The following is a 20,912-nucleotide window of genomic DNA, read 5'->3' on the forward strand; positions in this document are numbered from 1 at the left end:
ACTTGTGTAAATATTGTAAATAAACGGGGTGAACTAACAATGTCTGCTTGTATATAAAATACACACATCCAGAAACATATCATATAGTGCTGCTTGGTTTCAATTACCTGCATGTGGATTCCCTCAAAATTTCCATTTTGTAGGACTTTACAAATTTCTTTCTTAATTGTAGGTGCTCTCTGTCTGAGAACTGTAGCTTTAACTTTAAATGATCTTTTTCAAGGGGATATAAACATGTGCTTCATAATCATCGGACATCTGCTTGGGCAGATCATGATGGTTTTGAATGGAGCGACAGACCTGAAGTGTTTTTTCTGTGCCAAGTCTTCACAGAATAACTTGTCATTCTAATTCTATATAAAAAAAGCTAAGTGCTAAACCAGATTTGTCATAAAGACACACCTTTTGTTTTACTTTAGCATCCTTAGTGTGTATTCTGCATTCAGCAGATGGCTCAGGAGTATCTCCATTGTTCACTATATGACATGAATTCATATGAATTACAGATGCTGCATTCCGTCCCGTGCACATCTAAGTCAGTGAAAGAGGGCTAAAGTGATGCAAAATTAAACAGGGGGTATGAACTGTAGCTCAGAATGTGTCCTTGAGGCTTTTAGTAGCTCCGTTTGGATAGTCACTGAGTGTCCTGCCCTCCACACAGACTATGTGCTTTGACAAGAAGATAAACACCTTTCTTTATCCAACACTCTATAGACAGTCGTTTCTTTATCCACATGTTTATTGGAATTAAAAGGGTGAAACTAAAACAGAGAAAAAAAATACAAAGCGCTAAGTGGCTTTATATTAGCAACAAACATATCCTCCAAGTGTATATTACTGTGCCACTATATACACATTATTAATAAACTTCTAAAGGAGTTACTTCCATTTTGTAAATATATACAGTACTGTGCTACTATACTACAGTTTTAGGCAGGTGTTAAAAAATGCTGTAAACAAAGAATGCTTTCAGAAATATAAATAATGATTGTTTATTGTTATCAATTTACAAAATGCAAAGTGAGCGAACAAAAGAAAACTCTAAATCAAATCAATATTTTGTGTTACTACCTTTTGCCTTCAAACCAGCATCAATTCTTATAGGTCCACTTGCACAAAGTCAGGGATTTTGTAGGATTCTAGACAGGTGTCTGATCAACCAATTCTACCAAACAAGTGCCAATGATCATCAATGTCACACGTAGGTTGAAACACAGTCATTAACTGAAACAGAAACAGCTGTGTAGAAGGCTTAAAACTGGGTGAGGAACAGCCAAACTCTGCTACCAAGGTGAGGTTGTGGAAGACAGTTTCATGTCATGGTAAGATTCAGCACAGCAACAAGACACAAGGTAGTTCTACTGCATCAGCAAGGTCTCTCCCAGACAAAGATTTCAAAGCAGACTGGGGTTTCAAGATGTGCTGTTCAAGCTCTTTTGAAGAAGCACAAAGAAACGGGCAACGTTGAGGATCGTAGACGCAGTGGTCAGCCAAGGAAACTTAGTGCAGCAGATGAAAGATACATCAAGCTTATTACCCTTCGAAATCGAAAGATGTCCAGCAGTGCCATCAGCTCAGAACTGGCAGAAACCAGTGGGACCCAGGTACACCCATCTACTGTCCAGAGAAGTCAGGCCAGAAGTGGTCTTCATGGAGGAGTTGCAACCAAAAAGCCACACCTCCAACGTGGAAACAAGGCCAAGCGACTCAAGTATGCACGAAAACATAGGAACTGGGGTGCAGAAAAATGGCAGCAGGTGCTCTGGACTGACGAGTCAAAATTTGAAATATTTGGCTGTAGCAGAAGGCAGTTTGTTCGTCGAAGGGCTGGAGAGCGGTATAATAATGAGTGTCTGCAGGCAACAGTGAAGCATGGTGGAGGTTCCTTGAACGTTTGGGACTGCATTTCTGCAAATGGAGTTGGAGATTTGGTCAGGATTAATGGTGTTCTCAATGCTGATAAATACAGGCAGATACTTATCCATCATGCAGTACCATCAGGGAGGCGTATGATTGGCCCCAAATTTATTCTGCAGCAGGACAACGACCCCAAACATACAGCCAAAGTCATTAAGAACTATCTTCAGCGTAAAGAAGAACAAGAAGTCCTGGAATTGATGGTATGGCCCCCACAGAGCCCTGATCTCAACATCATCGAGTGTATCTGAGGTTACATGAAGAGACAGAAGGATGTGAGGAAGCCTACATCCACAGAAGATCTGTGGTTAGTTCTCCAAGATGTTTGGAAAAACCTACCAGCGGAGTTCCTTCAAAAACTATGCTCAAGTGTACCTAGAAGAATTGATGCTGTTTTGAAGGCAAAGGGTGGACACACCAAATATTGATTTGATTTAGATTTCTCTTTTGTACATTCACTGTATTTTGTTGATTGATGAAAATAAATAATTAACACTTCCATTTTTGAAAGCATTCTTTGTTTACAGCATTTATTCACACCTGCCAAAAACTTTTGCACAGTACTGTATATATAGGGAAGGATAACATTACAATAAAATAATGCATACAGATGATGGTATCACAAGCATGAAGATAAGTACAAATGACAGCGGATTGTGACTGGTGCGTTTCCATGTACATGACAGCAGCCTTCCTGATTCTTAAATTAACTTCCTGATTACCTCACATGACAGGAAGCAAGGGAAGGGAGGGAAAATACCAGCTGTACCCACTAGATGGAGCTAAACTGCAAATCTTAATACAATGAACAGTTTTAAAAAGTTGTAACAGAACACTGAGTCTTGGTGCCAGAAGACACTCAGCTTTACAGAAGTAGGTGCCCCTTTCCTCCAGTTCTCAAATCTTATAAAAAAGAAATTGCTACAGTAGGTCCAACTGCCCCTCCTCGAACCGCCACCTTACCGTAGTGGAGGGGTTTGCGTGTCCCAGTGATCCTAGGAGCTCTGTTGTCCGGGGCTTTATGCCCCTGGTAGGGCCACCCAAGGCAAACTGGTCCTAGGTGAGGGATGAGACAAAGAGCGGTTATACAAACCTCCTATGACGAATAAAAAATTTGGACGCCGTTTTCCCTCGCCCGGACGCGGGTCACCGGGGCCCCCCTCTAGAGCCAGGCCTGGAGGTGGGGCTCGATGGCGAGCGCCTGGTGGCTGGGCTTGCACCCATGGGGCTCAGCCCGAAGAGGCAATGTGGGTCCCCCTTCCCATGGGCTCACCACCTATGGGAGGGGCCAAGGAGGTCGGGTGCAGTGTGAGTTGGGTGGTGGCCGAAGGCGGGGACCTTGGCGGTCCGATCCTCGGCTACAGAAGCTGGCTCTTGGGACGTGGAATGTCACCTCTCTGAAGGGGAAGGAGCCTGAGCTAGTGCGTGAGATTGAGAGGTTCCGGCTAGATATAGTCGGGCTCACCTCGATGCACGGCTTGGACTCTGGAACCAATCTCCTTGAGAGGGGCTGGACTCTGTACCACTCTGGAGTTGCCCCCGGTGAGAGGCGCCGAGCGGGTGTGGGTATACTTATTGCCCCCCGACTTGGAGCCTGTTCATTGGGGTTTACCCCGGTAGACGAGAGGGTAGCCTCCCTCCGCCTTCGGGTGGGGGGATGGGTCCTAACTCTTGTTTGTGCGTATGCGCCGAACAGCAGTTCGGAGTACCCACCCTTTTTGGAGTCCCTGGAGGGTGTTCTAGAGGGCATACCTTCTGGGGACTCCCTCGTACTGCTGGGAGACTTCAATGCTCATGTGGGCAATGACAGTGAGACCTGGAAGGACGTGATTGGGAGGAATGGCCCCCCTGATCTGAACCCGAGCGGTGTTTTGTTATTGGACTTCTGTGCTCGTCACGGATTGTCCATAACGAACACCATGTTCAAGCATAGGGGTGTTCATATGTGCACTTGGCACCAGGACACCCTAGGCCTCAGTTCGATGATCGACTTTGTGGTCGTGTCGTCGGACTTGCAGCCACATGTCTTGGACACTCGGGTGAAGAGAGGGGCTGAGCTGTCAACCGATCACCACCTGGTGGTGAGTTGGCTTCGATGGTGGGGGAGGATGCCGGTCAGGCCTGGTAGGCCCAAACGTGTTGTGAGGGTCTGCTGGGAACGTCTGGCAGAGCCCCCTGTCAGAAGTATCTTCAACTCTCACCTCCGGCAAAACTTTGACCATGTCCCGAGGGAGGTGGGGAACATTGAGTCCGAATGGGCCATGTTCCGTGCCTCTATTGTTGAGGCGGCTGACCAGAGCTGTGGCCGTAAGGTGGTCGGTGCCTGTCGTGGCGGCAATCCCCGAACCCGTTGGTGGACACCGGCGGTGAGGGATGCCGTCAAGCTGAAGAAGGAGTCCTAACGGTCCCTTTTGTCCTGTGGGACTTTGGAGGCAGCTGATAGGTACCGGCAGGCCAAGCGGAATGCAGCTTCGGTGGTTGCTGAGGCAAAAACTCGGGCATGGGAGGAGTTTGGGGAGGCCATGGAGAACGACTTTCGGATGGCTTCGAGGAGATTCTGGTCCACCGTCCGGCGTCTCAGGAGGGGGAAGCAGTGCAGTGTCAACACTGTATATGGTGGAGATGGTGCGCTGCTGACCTCGACTCGGGACGTTGTGGGTCGGTGGGGGGATTACTTCGAAGACCTCCTCAATCCCACTAACATGCCTTCCAATGTAGAAGCAGAGCCTGGGGACTCAGAGGTGGGCTCCCCCATCTCTGGGACTGAGGTCACCGAGGTGGTCAAAAAACTCCTTGGTGGCAGGGCCCCAGGGGTGGATGAGATACGCCCGGAGTTCCTCAAGGCTCTGGATGTTGTAGGGCTGTCTTGGTTGACACGTCTCTACAACATCGCATGGACATCAGGGACAGTGCCTCTGGATTGGCAGACCGGGGTGGTGGTCCCCCTCTTTAAGAAGGGGGACCGGAGGGTGTGTTCCAACTACAGAGGGATCACACTCCTCAGCCTCCCTGGAAAAGTCTATTCGGGGGTTCTGGAGAGGAGGGTCTGTCGGATAGTCGAACCTCGGATTCAGGAGGAACAGTGTGGTTTTCATCCTGGTCGCGGAACAGTGGACCAGCTCTACACCCTTAGCAGAGTCCTTGAGGGTGCATGGGAGTTTGCCCAACCAGTCTACATGTGTTTTGTGGACTTGGAAAAGGCGTTCGACCGTGTCCCTCGGGGAATCCTGTGGGGGGTGCTCGGGGAGTATGGAGTACCGGACCCCCGACAAGGGCTGTTCGGTCCCTGTACAACCAGTGTCAGAGCTTGGTCCGCATTGCCGGCAGTAAGTCGAACCCGTTTCCAGTGAGAGTTGGACTCCGCCAGGGCTGCCCTTTGTCACCGATTCTGTTCATAACTTTTATGGACAGAATTTCTAGGCGCAGCCAGGGTGTTGAGGGGGTCCGGTTTGGTGGACTCAGGATTGGGTCACTGCTTTTTACAGATGATGTTGTCCTGTTTGCTTCATCAGGCCGTGATCTTCAGCTCTCTCTGGATCGGTTCGCAGCTGAGTGTGAAGCGGCTGGGATGGGAATCAGCACCTCCAATTCCGAGACCATGGTCCTCAGCCGGAAAAGGGTGGAGTGCCCTCTCAGGGTTGGGAGCGAGATCCTGCCTCAAGTGGAGGAGTTCAAGTATCTTGGGGTCTTGTTCACGAGTGAGGGAAGAATGGAGCGTGAGATCGACAGGCGGATCGGTGCAGCATCCGCAGTGATGCGGGCTCTGCATCGGTCTGTCGTGGTGAAACAGGAGCTGAGCCATAAGGCAAAGCTCTCAATTTACCGGTTGATCTATGTTCCTACCCTCACCTATGGTCATGAGCTATGGGTTGTGACCGAAAGAACGAGATCGTGAATACAAGCGGCTGAAATGAGTTTCCTCCGCAGGGTTTCTGGGCTCTCCCTTAAAGATAGGGTGAGAAGCTCAGTCATCCGGGAGGGGCTCAGAGTAGAGCCGCTGCTCCTCCGCATCGAGAGGAGTCAGATGAGGTGGCTCGGGCATCTGATCAGGATGCCTCCTGGACGCCTCCCTGGTGAGGTGTTCCGGGCACGTCCAACCGGGAGGAGGCCCCGGGGAAGACCCAGGAGACGCTGGAGGGACTATGTCTCCCGGCTGGCCTGGTAACGCCTCGGGATTCTCCTGGAAGAGCTAGAAGAAGTGGCCGGGGAGAGGGAAGTCTGGGCATCTCTGCTCAAGCTGCTACCCCCGCGACCCGACCTCGGATAAGCGGAAGAGAATGGATGGATGGATGGATAGGTCCAACTGTATGTGTCACATGAGTCAGGAGGATATTATTAAAATGTGTCTAAGAACTCAGTACAAAGACTGAGCTACTGCTGTTTTTGATATGCCACATCTGCCGTTTTAAGACATTAACAACAGTAAACCCAAAGTATCACCTGAATTTTATTTTGTGAATCACACCAACCTAATTCTTGTGGCTTAAGGTAAAAGATGTTAAAATCTTGAAGAACTGAAGCTGTATTTATACATTCTCTTGAAGCAAACACCAAAGGAGTGTAAAGCTCATTGCCCGCCCATTTCTTTGACTTATCATTAGTGGCACAAGTGAGAAACTCCATTGCCTCTTCTTTTGATTTGAGATCATTTGAGACTACAGGAGCTGCTGAGATGATTGTGTGCTCCATCCTTCTCTTGTTGTTCTGCAAAAACCGTAAGTACAGTATTAAACAAATTAGTTATTTATGATGGATATATTCTTTTATGTTCTAAATACAGTACTGTATCTGTTTAAATGCATGCAACCTTTATAGAAAAAGATTTATATTGCAGATTTGTGAATGCTTGTAGTCAGGTCTTTGTCAGTGATAAGTACTGACAGTAGAGACAAACCATGAACTAAGCAGAGAATATTACTGCATTTTAGAGTGTTAATAAAGACCTTTTAAACAGATTTAAAACTAAGTGCCTTGAGCATGGCATAGGTGCAATATGCATAAAATGTATTATTATTATTATTATGAACTATGGTCAAATGAATCTTGTATTGATATATAAAAATTCACTAACAAAGCCTTTGTTTTTCAGTTACTGCAAATGCAATGAGTTGATTTAATTGATTGGATTCTCTTATTTTACGAGTTCTTTTGTCCCCTTTCCAGATGTCAGTCTGGCAGACGTCTTCATGCAGCCTCACCGGTCAGTTAGAGCCCAGCTGGGAGGTTCAGTACACTTGGAGTGTCACATGAAGGTATCTTCTCAGTACTCCTACATTTGGATTAAACACACCCAAGGAGAATTGCCTGAAACCATTGTGTTCTGGTCATATCATGAGGGTAGGACTCATAAAGCAAATGATGGGAGCACACGATACCAAGTGATGACAAGCCTCAGCTCCTTCAATCTGTCCATTACACATCTCGACACTTCAGATTTGGGCACATATTACTGTGGAGTGGTGAAGCCTTATGACATCTTGTTTCGTAATGGAACTGAGGTCTGCCTAACAGGTGAGTGTTATTTGAGATTTGGGTCAAGTCTTTCTTCAGAATTGTCAGCAACATGAAAAACACTAAATGGGCGTCTGACATAAAGAATATAAGCAGATAAAGGAAAGGACTCTGATGATTTCTTTTGTCAGGTATCTGCAATGCCGATGAATGTCACTATATTTAAAAAGTTCATTTATTTTATAACAATGGCAGTAATAGACTACTGTTTTAAAATTGTTTTTCTTACTGTTATATAACACACATATCTGAAATAATCCAGATTGTAAGCCACCTTTACAAATGTAGTTAAATAGAAAATAAAAAACAACAAAAAATCCAGTAAATCACAATGCATCAGGTTCACAGTGACTTGCCTAATGTACCTAAAAGTTAGCTATGAATTAAAAAAAAATAAACTGCAATTACAAAACTAAATTGTATTTATCATGTGTTAGTTGCCCATTTTTCCACTGTAGTTTTTTTTATTAGTGTACAGAGGCCATTACATTTAATAGATTTCTTTTGTGGCAATAAGGTAATGTTAGAAAACTTCTGACCTGGCAGTCCCAATCACAGTAAGGCAATTGTGCAAAAGCTCTTTAAATAAATAAATACATAAAAAGATTGACAAATATATATATATATATATATATATATATATATATATATATATATATATATATATATATATATATATATATATATATATATATATATATATATATATATATATATACACGTACTATAGTTTGAACACACACCAGCATGACTAAAAGGGAAGAAAATTTTAAAAATAAAGAAAAGAAAATGTCTGACTTGGTAGTCATAGACACAGTGAGGCATTATACAGACATATCACTGTTGGTTTGACAGACCCCCAGTTACTTCTCTTGACACACTTCTGCTGAATAATTTGTGGTCTGAAAGTCCTCACTGTTGGCGTCTCAGAGAGAAGATGTGCAGCATTGTTCATAATGACACTCAGCTTTGCTTTAATTCTCTCTTCCCCTAAAACCTCCAGGGAGTCCAGAGTGTGTCCCATAACTGAGCCTGCCCTTTTAAATTGCTTGTTGATTTAGTGGGCCTCTCTTGAAGTGATGTTAGTAGCCCAGCATACCACAGCATAGAAAATGGCACTCACCATCACAGAGTTGTAGAAGATGTGAAGGATGTCACTTCCAACATTAATGGAACACATTCTACTAAGGAAAAAAAGACCCTGTTCTGCTCTTACTTCTCCAGTTTGTCTGTGTTCTGAGACAAATTCAACCTGTCATTGATGTGGACCTCCAAGTTTTTGTAGGAGAGGACCACCTCTACATCCACTCCCTAAACAGTGACCAGTCACAGAAGCACTTTGGTGCAGTGAAAGTCAATAATCAGTTCCTTGGTTTTACTGATCTTAAAATGCAGACAATTCTCTTTGCAACAAAAAACAAAGTTCTCCACCTGACCCCTCTCCTCTGTCTCATCCGCCTTATCAACAAGCCCCATAAGTGCATAAAAGTTCTAGTGCATATGGTTCAAGTTGGCCACAGTGACTGCAAACCCAATTGCTTAGTTAAAAGTCATTCTGATAGCAGAACTTTTTATTTAGTTGTATATCTTGTTAGTGCTTTCGTTGTCTCATGACATGTCTTTTCTGATAATGTTATCTTAATTAGTAATTGTCAGCCATTCACTTTTTTACCAAATTTTTCCAAATATTTTATTAAAACATATAAATCATGATGAACACACACACATGTATAAACTGGACCATGTTAGAAGATAAGCTGTTGCTGTTTTCATTTCAGTCTCATTATTTACTGACATCTGGTTAAGAACCAAAACATAATTACACACTTATGGCAGAAAGAAAGAAGCAATTGAAATTTCAGAATCTTAATACATAAGTTGATCAAAACAAGCACAAATATAATGCTGTACGAGCAATTATTGTATTCCAGGTGGTTTGTGTAAACTGGCAAAAGTCAGCAATTCTATTATTGAAATAAATACTGTAGTACTTGGATGATTTTGCATATATCTGTAGTTATTGAGGTACCAAGATAGAAGAGTGACTGGGATGATCCCAGGGTTACAGGGGATGATTAAGAAGACACTTGATTGAAGTGTTTAAAATTATGAAGGTAATGAGTACAGTGGATTGAGACGGTGACTTTAAAATGAGTTCATCAAGAACATGAGGACACAGTTGGAAACTTGTGAAGAGTAAATTTCACACAAACATTTGGAAGTTTTTATTTACACAGAGAACCATAAACACATGGAATAAGTGACCAAGTAGTGTGGCAGACAGTAAGACTTTAGAGACTTTCACAACTTGACTTGATGGTATTTTAGAGGAATTGAGAGGATAGGACTGGTGGGCTTTGTTGGGCTGAATGGACTGTTCTTGTCTAGATTGTTTTAATGTTGTTCTAGTGTACACCCATATTGACTTACGTCCCCAGTGCCAGATATCTAGTTATTGGATATATATGTATCATGTACTGTTTGTATTATTTGGCAGGTACCATATATTATGTCAATGATCTGCTTCTTGCAACTGCAAGAGCAAGGCAGATGTTTGCCGACTGGCTGACCAACCACAATTGTTACCTGGTAGGTAACCACCCAAATTATCAGACTGTTATCAGACTTATGCATGTAATATTCCGATCTACACCTTGTCAAGTAAGCAAAACTAACTGCCATGGCGTAACATCTGAAGCTGTGCCCAAGATGCTGACGCCTGAGGTTCGATTCCCGCAGGGGGAAGTAAAAAGTGCATAGACCTGATGAGCCCCAATCAGGGCGAAACACGTGTCATGTACTCTTTGTATTATTTGGCAGGTACTTTATATTTTAAATATATAATATACGTACTCTTTGCATTATTTGACAGTAAACTATGCAACATTCCATGATCTGCTTCTCGCAACTGAAGAGGGCCCTGTGGCGAATGTTTGCCGACCAGGTTTGCAGACCAACCACATGTGTTGCCTGGTAGGTAACCACCCATACAATCAGGTTGGGACTCAGACTACGAATGCAATGAATATATATATATATATATATATATATATATATATATATATATATATATATATATAATATATATATATATATATATATATATATATATATATATATACTAGCAAAATACCCGCGCTTCGCAGCGGAGAAGTAGTGTGTTAAAGAGGTTATGAAAAAAAAAGGAAACATTTTAAAAATAACGTAACATGATTGTCAATGTAATTGTGTTGTCATTGTTATGAGTGTTGCTGTGTTTTATATATATAAAACACACACACACACATATAAACATATATATACATATACATATACACATATATATACATATCTACATATATATATATATATATATATATATATATATATATATATATATATATATACATATACACATCCACATATCAACATATATATATACACATATATACACACACACACGCTTTATGGGTGATGATTGTTTTACTCTTTTTATCTTTATTTTATTTTATTGTAGAATCAACTCGTATCTGCGCACAGCAGGGCAGCCGTGGGCGGATGCGTATGGTGTATTCACTCCATGTTATCGTGCATTGCGCTGTCACTGGTATTTTGATAAAAGAATTTGAACAATATATAAGAAGCGTATAAATTATTAAACAGTAAAACATTAACATTTAAGAAGTAAAGTTACATTAAGTACTACTGCAGTGCCTTCGGGTATACCTCATTTTTTGTTTGCCCATTACATGGTTAAATGTATACATTTTTTGGTGCACCAACCCGAGAACACGCGACATATAACCGAGCGTGGGAGAAGCATGGATTTTAAAAACGCGTTGAGTTCATCTGCTGGTCTCCCTCGTGGAATAACTGGTAATGTTTGACTAAAATCTACAGCGAGTAAAACGACATTACCTCCTATTTTTTTTTTTACGATCTCTGAGATCTTGCTTTTTTCGGTTCAAGGCTTCATAAGCTCTTTTATGTTGTATGGTGTACTTATCCCAAACCATCATCTTTGAATGTTGCAAGACTTTCGCCTTGTATGTGGATCGGGGTAATTACATTCATTGCATTCCTAGTCTGAATCACAATCTGATTGTATGGGTGGTTACCTGCCACTGTAGGGTTGCCACCCGTCCTTTAAAATACGGAATCGTGCCGCGTTTGAGAATGAAATTGCGCGTCCCGTTTTGAATCAATACTGGACGGGATTTATCCCGTATTTTTTTTATCATTTTTTTTTTAAAGCAGCGTCTCATGCAAATCATCCCACACGCATTTTATGAAGATGCCTCCTTTCCTACTTTTGATTGGGTAATACTTGATGTCATCGTTAGTTTGATTGGTGTTTTTAACTGTCCAGTGAGGAGGGCGTGTCTTTTAAGTAGAGTCTGCAAAGTGTTGGCACTGAGATGTGGCGTCAGCGCCATAGTTGAAGCCCCTAAAGTTGCGGTCAGCAAGTCGGCTAACATCCGCCATGTGCCGTCTTTCAGTTGCGAGAAGCAGATCATAGAATGGTTGAAACTGTTGCCCCTAACGTTGCACCACGGCGTGTGGTTCGTTTATACCTCGTGTCTTCTCATTAAACTTTTATCTCGCGAATATGTTATTGCAATCCGCAGCGGGAGCGTTTCTATAAACTTAATTTAAAGTTACGTTTTACACCGTGCTTTGTTTCCCTTATGAACATGCTTGTATGCTTAACTCGCTCCGTTCTCAATTGTTTAATTAATTTTTTGCTCTTCGCTGTTTGCGGCTCTTCCTCCATTTCCCCCTACTTCGTTCTTTTATCTCGCGAATATGTTATTGCAATCCTTAACGGGAGCGTTTCAATAAACTGATTGAAAATAGTTTTGCATTTACCTTTTTAGTAAAAGGCGAGCTTTTAAGCCTGAGAAATCACCCCGTAAATGCACACGTTTAATTGGACATGTGTTAATATGTGTTGCCTGGTAGGTAACCACCCATACAATCAGGTTGGGACTCAGACTACGAATGCAATGAATATATATATATATATATATATATATATATATATATATATATATATATATATATATATATATATATATATATATATATATATATATATATATATATATATACAGAGAGAGAGAGAGACCTTACAGGACCTCAAACAGTTATACATTCTAAATGCTAGTGTCATCTGCAACAATGATAACATGACCCGGGGGTGCTGGCCTTAGAGACAGAGTTTCAAAGAAAACACCATACACTATCTGAAATTGGCAAATAAAAAGAAATAGTTAAAATAAGCAATAGTTTGGAATCATCAGAAATCCACCATCCATGTTGTTTTGTCCATTCTGACCTTTACTTTTTGACTGATTGTAACTCTTACTTTTCACTGTTGTAATTATGCAAGCAGTACTAGCCCTTTGCAAGATTGCATATATTTATATGCTTAAATTAATTTAAATTTTTGAACACCAATGTGTACATACAGTATATAAAGAGTCAACTCAGAAAAATATTGTGCTTATTCATACTTGTCTTTGAAGCATTGAACCGTGTAAGTCTACCCAATTTGTTTTTTATAATAATTTTCTCTGGGTGTTTTAAATACTGCATGCTACTTGTCCTTGTATTAAAGTAAATCTGTGCGCATTTTTTAAAGCAGATTTTTGCTGCAGTACTAATTGCAATAGGGAGTCAGAGTCCCACCACTCATTCTTCTTTTGAAATGTAGCAAGTAGAAATGAGCCATACCAGTACAAACCTGAATGAGCCATTTTAAAACGGCACTGAAACAGAGAATAACCTACGATTTGAACCTAGGAGTCTGCAGCAGTACATATTTGTTGCGGCAAACAGATTGTTTATGCATTAAAGCATTAAAATGGTTTAATGTCCATCCATCCACTTTCCAACCCGCTGAATCCGAACACAGGGTCACGGGGGTCTGCTGGAGTCAATCCCAGCCAACACAGGGCACAAGGCAGGGAACCAATCCTGGGCAGGGTGCCAACCCACCGCAGATGGTTTAATGTGTCCTTGCAAAAAAATTTTATTGCAATATTGAAAGAGAAATTTAGAGTCCCACCTCTATATTGCTTTGTTTAAATGGAACACATTGACCATAACAAAAAGGGCTAAAAAGGTTTCTGATTCATAATTCTTTCCATTAGGGGTTACCACATTGGATAATCTTTTTCCATCTCTTCCTGTTTTCTCCATTTTGCTCTGTCACACCCATCACCTTCATGTTTTCTCTCACCACATCCATAAACCTTCTCTTAGGCCTTCATCTTTTCCTCTTGCCTGGCAACTCTATCCTTAGAACCCTTCTCCCAATATACCCAGCATCTCTCCTCTGCACATGTCCAAACCAACACAATTTCGCCTCTCTAACTTTGTCTCTCAACCATCCAACTTGAGCTGACCCTCTAATGTACTCATTTCTAAACCTATCCATCCTGCAGCAAACGTCTTCATCTTCCTCTTCATCTTTTCCTACTTCTCCGTGGGTTAGATGAGCTTGATCAACCTTCTACAAACAGCTCAGCAGTGCACCTCCTCGGCAGTCAAACCTTGATCCTTCAGATCTTCTTTTAATTTAACTGTCCACCTCTGCTTTGGTCTTCCTTATTTTCTCTTAATTTTCTAGTTATTTGGCAGTAAATAATTTTAGCCCTTTCAGTACCTGGGTAAATGAATTTACTCAAGATATGGATTGGACATATTAAGGAAATTTTCACCCTGCCATTGTTTTCTAGGCAGTCTATCTGGAAGGACTGGATGCCATACATAAAGAAGCTCTGAATGGAACACCAGTGCACCACAAGACACATTCACACACACACACCTCTACACTTGATCTGAAATTAGAAATTAACATAAGATACACATCTCTGGCACGTGGAAGAAAACCTAAGTACTCAAAGGAAGGCCACGAGAACAAAGGGATCAACCCCACAGAAATTGGGACTGGCCTGAGAATTGAACAAAGGGCTCCGGCACTGTGACCCACTTCACCACTTTGCAATCCAAAGCTGACCTAAATGTTAATATCAAATCCTAATTTCAACTCTTATATATATACACTAGTTGTCTAAACCTGACCTGTAAAAAGCCCAGGGTCCTAGAAACTATTGAAATCATCAGAAAAAAAACTGAAATGTAGAGATGTCAGGTAATTGAAAAGAACTACTCTGGGCGTCTCTCTTCTAAGAGGATTTGTTTTGCCGACGTGCTTGCATCACTTGTGCATTAGCAGCGGGAGGAAAAGTAAAAGAGATACCGTTTTGCTGATGTTAGCGGCTAAGCAACTTGTCTTCTTTCTGAGGTTTCGTTTTGCCGATGTGCTCGCCTCGCTTGTGTTGTGTTTCCTCAGAGGTCTTACCCCGACTCCACCTCTCACTTCCGGTCTGGACAGACACATACACTTCCACGCATAGACGTTTATATATAAGAAGTGTCAATATTACTCATGAGATCTAAACATTATTTAAAAAGTCTTATTAAAGCAATGTGTATTTTTTTATGCAAAGGTAAGGAAACAATTAGAGGAATTTTTCAGCCTCCTGTTTTGAAACCAGTCCAGTATGGAGACGATGTGACTTTGGAGTGTATAATAAACAGAAGGGTGTTTGGAAATGCACACCAGGTATTCTGGATTCATCGCACCATCGGAGGTTCCTATCAGACTATAAGAAGCACTCACGAAAATCAAAGGAAATGTGCCGGTGAGTCTCAGGAGTGCGTTCACAGCCTTCAAAAGAAGAATTTCAGCTTCCAAGATGCTGGCACTTATTACTGCGCTTTAGTGTCGTGTGGAGAAATCATTCTAGGAAATGGAACAGAATGTACTGGTAAGTTAACTGATAATCATAAATACCATCATCACTATATATTATGTGGACAATAATGTTGGTAAATAACATCTATTATACATTACATGTGATCATTAGTAACACACCGAGTCCTCCTATTGTGTTTGTTTTCCTAAAGATGGTAGCTGTGAAAATTAATGCCCTTCACTCTTTATGTGTTAGAATTACAGAATAATAATCTAAGACAATAAACACCAGGGTCAAGTCAAAGGCTTTTAAATAGAAATTAAGCAAGTGTACGCATTCAACATGGATATTGAAAAAGATTACACTTATAGAAATATTTTAAAGTTAGATCTTATAAGTTTCTATCTTCCTAAAAATGTGTTTTTGCTAAATCATCTGACTGTTTAGTGGTGGTTAAGATTAGGGCCAGTTTAGGGTTAATTAACCACATTTATTATAATCTTCATGCTGTCTGAAAATAGGCATGTTAATAATATTTGGAATACTGTACCTAAAATAAACGGCGCTGAATGATTTCTGTTGACTTGTGTTCACATTGCCAAAACCTATGATAGATGTGCAGCATTTTGGTCAAATGCACAATCCTTTAGCAGCTGACTGGTTGTCATGTTTCTTCTTCAAACTCAATCTCATCTTCCAGAGTACAAAAATGCTAAAACAAAAATTTTCTTGCAAGCTGTCCAAAATAGGGGGACTGGTTTTTGTAGGGTCTTTTATCTGAAGCAAATTAGAAATCATGGCGGTGAGAAAACAAATATAAAGGAAACATATAAACACTAAACTACTGACACCCAAACCTTAAAAAACTGAAATATATTGGGATATAAAATATGTTCAGGTATCTTTCTGTATAATGTAACATATATGCATTTCAGATATGTGTTTTAAGATTATATCTTAAGTATAATGAAGCATGTATTTTAGTGTATTTATAAATATGTTGTTTATAAGACATATGCAATGTACTCTGCGTCCAGACCCATGGCAGATCATTGATGGCTGATCTTTATACCTGGGTAAAAATAACAACTAAGCAAAGTCTTCCAAATAATTCCAATTTATTTTGAACTCCCTGTACGTCACTAAACTTCGTTTACGCCAGTTACTCGGCCAGCAGAGGTAGGCTTCAATTTATAACCTCATTGCTTACTCGGACATACTTGGCTAGCAGTGTAACCCTTCAAAAGTAACGTGCGCTATGTAGTTAGATTACATTTTAAAATGACAAGTAACCTAACACAAAACATATTTCGTTGAAGAAAAAAATACTTGTTTTAAAAAAATCATTGTTCAGTGTAATTGAACAATTATCAACAATTACATTCCAAATTTAGTCTCCCATCAACACATTTCTTTCACTATCTCCAAAATAGAAACTTTGGTAAGCGAAATCTTCCCAATTTTCCTCACCTCCTACCTATTTCTATTCCAGAAGAAATATTGATCAGTCCCAAGGATTCAGACAGCATTTCTATAATATACAAAAACATTTTAAAGTGCCTCCCTTTCAAATATCCCAGAGTACAGTGGGAAAAGAATCAGTAACTCAACATTTCAGAGACGAACTGGAAGGCAGCCATGCACAGAATTCACTTGAGCTCCATATGTGCAAAACATACAATTATTCAACTTAAAATCTTTTATCGAGCACATCTCTCTCACTTAAAATTGTTCAAAATGTTTCCAGGGCAAAATCCAACCTGCGAACGTTGCAATTTTAGGCCTGCACCAAAATAACATCATTCTGGACCAAAATCTTTAGGGTATCACAATCCCTCCTAATCCACTAACAGCTGTGTCTGGTGGGCTCACATAGGGGCTTAAAGTAAAGAAGGACAAACAAACTGTAACTGCCTTTACTACACTATTGGCACGTAGATTTATCTTACTCAACTGGAAGAATCCTAAATCACCTGTTTTAAGTCAGTGGATATCTAATGTTATATACTATTTGAAATTGGAAAAAAATCTAATTCTCGCTTAGAAGATCTGTGCAAAACTTTTTTAAAACCTGGCAGGACCTAATTAATAACAATAATAATAATTTTAGAATAAGCATTTATACTGGGGGAAAGGACTCCTTTCTCTCTTTACTACTCTCAATAGTTTTACTCTGGCAGTTGACCTTCTTCTCTTTCTCATGGGTGGGGCCTGATTTGAAATTAATTTTGGTAACTTTTGACTTGATTGTATGGAATGTTATATGCTTTTAATAAATTCAATAAAAAAATAGAAAAATAAAATAAAATATAGAATTAAATTAAAAAAACACATACATTACTGTGTTATTCCACAGATGTATTGTGTTTTTTCACAAAGGCTTTGCTGGCTTTGTGCACACACATGCTCTGGTTGTCTGGTGACAGCTAGTAAACAACGGGTTAATCGCGTGAGTAGCTTGTAATCAAAGGAACAGAACTGAACAAAAGTTATAAGTATACATTGAATTATGCATGTGCTGATGGGTAAATTTAACACTAGAAATCCCGAAGCCTACAAAAACACTTGTAATGCAGGCCCACCTTAAATCCGTTCGCACCACTCCGTTAGTGTCTTTTGTGTTGTAAATTTGTCAATCAGTACAAGCAGCAAGCAGCCTACTATCCCATCTTGCCCCTCATCGCCGCAACTCAATTCGCAAAGAAAGTTCTTAGTGCTGAACTGGTTTATCTGGGAGTGAAGTGCTAGAGTTGTATAGGGGAAATAATAGATCATTATTTGGAATACATGCATTTCATGTGTGTTCCGTGCCTACAACAATCTATGTAAACACATTGATACAACAGAAAGGTTTTTCTTGTTTTAGTAATAAATGACAAAATGTAGACATGAAGTGTATAATGTGTTAAGCCTGAAGTCCAAATATCAAATTAACAAAAGGTACAAGTATAACATAACAAGTGCACTTTTATTCAAGACTATAACCGAAGAAAAAAGAAAGCAGGTTAGGATAGGGTAGGCTGTTGATATGACAGCTTGTGTGGTGCAGCGGTAAGAACTGCTGACTCCTAATCAAGAGGTTGCTGGTTCAATCCTGGCTACATTCCAAATTTACTGTTTTGAGTAGTGAGCTGCTTTTTTTGTTACTATTATATAATAAAAACATACATTTGATTTGCATTTGTAATAGCCGGTGTAAATTTATAGTTCTTGTCAAAGTTAGCATTTTTTTTTGGTTTATTCTCTCAGTCATGTTCACGCTCCCACAACCCCCCAACCAAACCCACTATCTGATGCTGTTTTCAGATAAAAATGTGTCAGATCTTCTGCATGAATGAGACTGGGACTGGGAAAACTGTGGACATGGGTGTGTGTGGTGTGTGTGACTGGGAATCATTGTGGATGTGAATATTTTTTTATTCTGTTCCTGCTCATGCTTAATTAGTATGCACCTTCTGGTCTATGATGTCAAAGCTGCAGGGAGCCAATGTTATTTACTTCACAGCACATGAAAGGCTAAATGTATTTATAAAACACAAGAAAATGATCAAACTTGTCTGTGTTTCTGATCAGTTTTAGATTAGATTAGATAAACTTTATTAATCCCAAAGGGAAATTCAGTTGCGTGGAGCAGCAGAAATATAAAAAACAAGGATATAGACTCACAAGACAAATAACACAAGCAACAAAATTAATCGATTGATAAAAAACAAAATAAATGTACATGTACAGATGTTTCAAAATGATATTTCAAAATTAACTTGACGAATACGTTGGCAGGAAGCATTGAATTACCTGATAGCAGCGGGTAAAAAAAACCCTCAGAGGTACTTCTTAGCACACCGTGACGTGCTGAGCCTGTGGCTAAAAGTGTATCAAGAGAGCTCCTCCTGGAGGGGATGGAGGGGATTTTTCATGATGGCATCCAGTTTTGCCACCATCCTCTTTCCCACAGCAGCTTAAAGTGTGTCCAGAGTTTGACCTGTGATGGAGCAGGCTTTTCTGGTAAGTTTATTCAGGCATTAGGCTTCTTTTGAGCTCAGGTCGCTTCTCCAGGAGACTGCAGTGTAGAACACCACACTGGCTACTATGGACTGGTAGAACATTTTCAGCAGCTTGCTGCACACATTGAAAGACCTGAGTCTCCTTAGGAAATCCGGTCTGCTCTGACCATTCTTGTAAAGCTCCACTGTGTTGTCAGACCAGTCCAGTTTGTTGTTTATGTGGACCCCCATGTATTTGTAGCTCTGTACCACATCACTCCCTAGGGATGGGGACTCGTCTCAGAGGCTCTTTGGTACATCACAAGTCCACCTCCATCTCTTTTGTCTTGCTGATGTTGAGATGAAAGTGGTTCTTCCTGCACCACAAGACAAAGACCTCCACCATCTTCTTGTGCTAAAGGTTCATATGTGGGTTTCAGTTTCAGTAATTAAAGCTGGATGATGAAATGTGCATTTTTCTATAGAAAAGAAGAAAAAGTAACCCCAAAGTAATGCACGCTTTGTAACACATTACATTTTATTATAACTATACAGTAATCCCTCCTCCATCGCGGGGGTTGCGTTCCAGAGCCACCCGCGAAATAAGAAAATCCGCGAAGTAGAAATCATATGTTTATATGGTTATTTTTATATTGTCATGCTTGGGTCACAGATTTGCGCAGAAACACAGGAGGTTGTAGAGAGACAGGAACGTTATTCAAACATTGCAAACAAACATTGGTCTCTTTTTCAAAAGTTTAAACTGTGCTCCATGACAAGACAGAGATGACAGTTCAGTCTCACAATTAAAAGAATGCAAACATATCTTCCTCTTCAAAGGAGCAAATAAATCAATAGTGCTGTTTGCTTTTAAGTATGCGAAGCACCGCGGCACAAAGCTGTTGAAGGCGGCAGCTCACACCCCCTCCGTCAGGAGCAGGAAGAGACAGAGAGAGAGGAGACAGATAAAAAAATCAATACGTGCCCTTTGAGCTTTTAAGTATGCGAAGCACCGTGCAGCATACTTAAAAGCTGCACACAGAAGGTAGCAATGTGAAGATAATCTTTCAGCATTTTTAGACGAGCGTCCGTATCGTCTAGGTGTGTGAACAGCCCCCCTGCTCACACCCCCTACGTCAGGATCACAGATAGTCAGCGCAAGAGACAGAGAAAGAAAAGTAAGTTGGGTAGCTTCTCAGCCATCTGCCAATAGCGTCCCTTGTATGAAATCAACTGGGCAAACCAACTGAGGAAGCATGTACCAGAAATTAAAAGACCCATTGTCCTCAAAAACCCGCGAAGCAGCGAAAAATCCGCGATATATATTTAAATATGCTTACATATAAAATCCGCGATGGAGTGAAGCCGCGAAGGGCGAAGCGCGATATAGCGAGGGATTACTGTATAACATATTTAGCTCTATTATTTTGGAAGTAATGTGATTAAGCTACTTTTAAAAGTAACTTTCCCGATATTGTTTGTTAATAACGGTTTTATATTTTGTATAATTTGCATTACAGTGTAATTTAAACAAGGATATCTCAATATCAAAAACACAGATATCTGTTAGAAGATATTTTCAATGCCAGGTTAACATACTTTTAAAATATACTTCATTACTCAAAAATGAAAACAATCTTGAAATATACAGTCTAAAATATATAATGACACAGAATATTTACAAATATATTGTTATAGTTTTCTAAAATGCAATATATTATTCCTAGTATTTTACATATATTAAGAAATATTGATA

General features: G+C 40.5%; 1 protein-coding gene across 3 annotated transcripts in view; it reads left to right on the forward strand.

Annotated features, from left to right (window-relative positions):
* The first annotated feature begins 6,554 nt into the window (after positions 1 to 6,554).
* The window catches only part of LOC114644546 (uncharacterized), a 46,555-nt gene continuing 32,197 nt past the window's right edge, over positions 6,555 to 20,912 (forward strand). For all 3 annotated transcript variants that reach the window (XM_051927245.1, XM_051927246.1, XM_051927244.1), the window contains exons 1-3: positions 6,555 to 6,632; positions 7,081 to 7,428; positions 14,925 to 15,245. In XM_051927245.1, the coding sequence (XP_051783205.1) occupies positions 6,590 to 6,632; positions 7,081 to 7,428; positions 14,925 to 15,245 (712 nt within the window). In that variant the 5' untranslated portion in view covers positions 6,555 to 6,589. The remainder of the gene's footprint in view (positions 6,633 to 7,080; positions 7,429 to 14,924; positions 15,246 to 20,912) is intronic.

The sequence above is a fragment of the Erpetoichthys calabaricus genome, chromosome 4 (assembly GCF_900747795.2).
Source record: "Erpetoichthys calabaricus chromosome 4, fErpCal1.3, whole genome shotgun sequence".
Classification (NCBI taxonomy): Eukaryota; Metazoa; Chordata; class Cladistia; order Polypteriformes; family Polypteridae; genus Erpetoichthys; species Erpetoichthys calabaricus.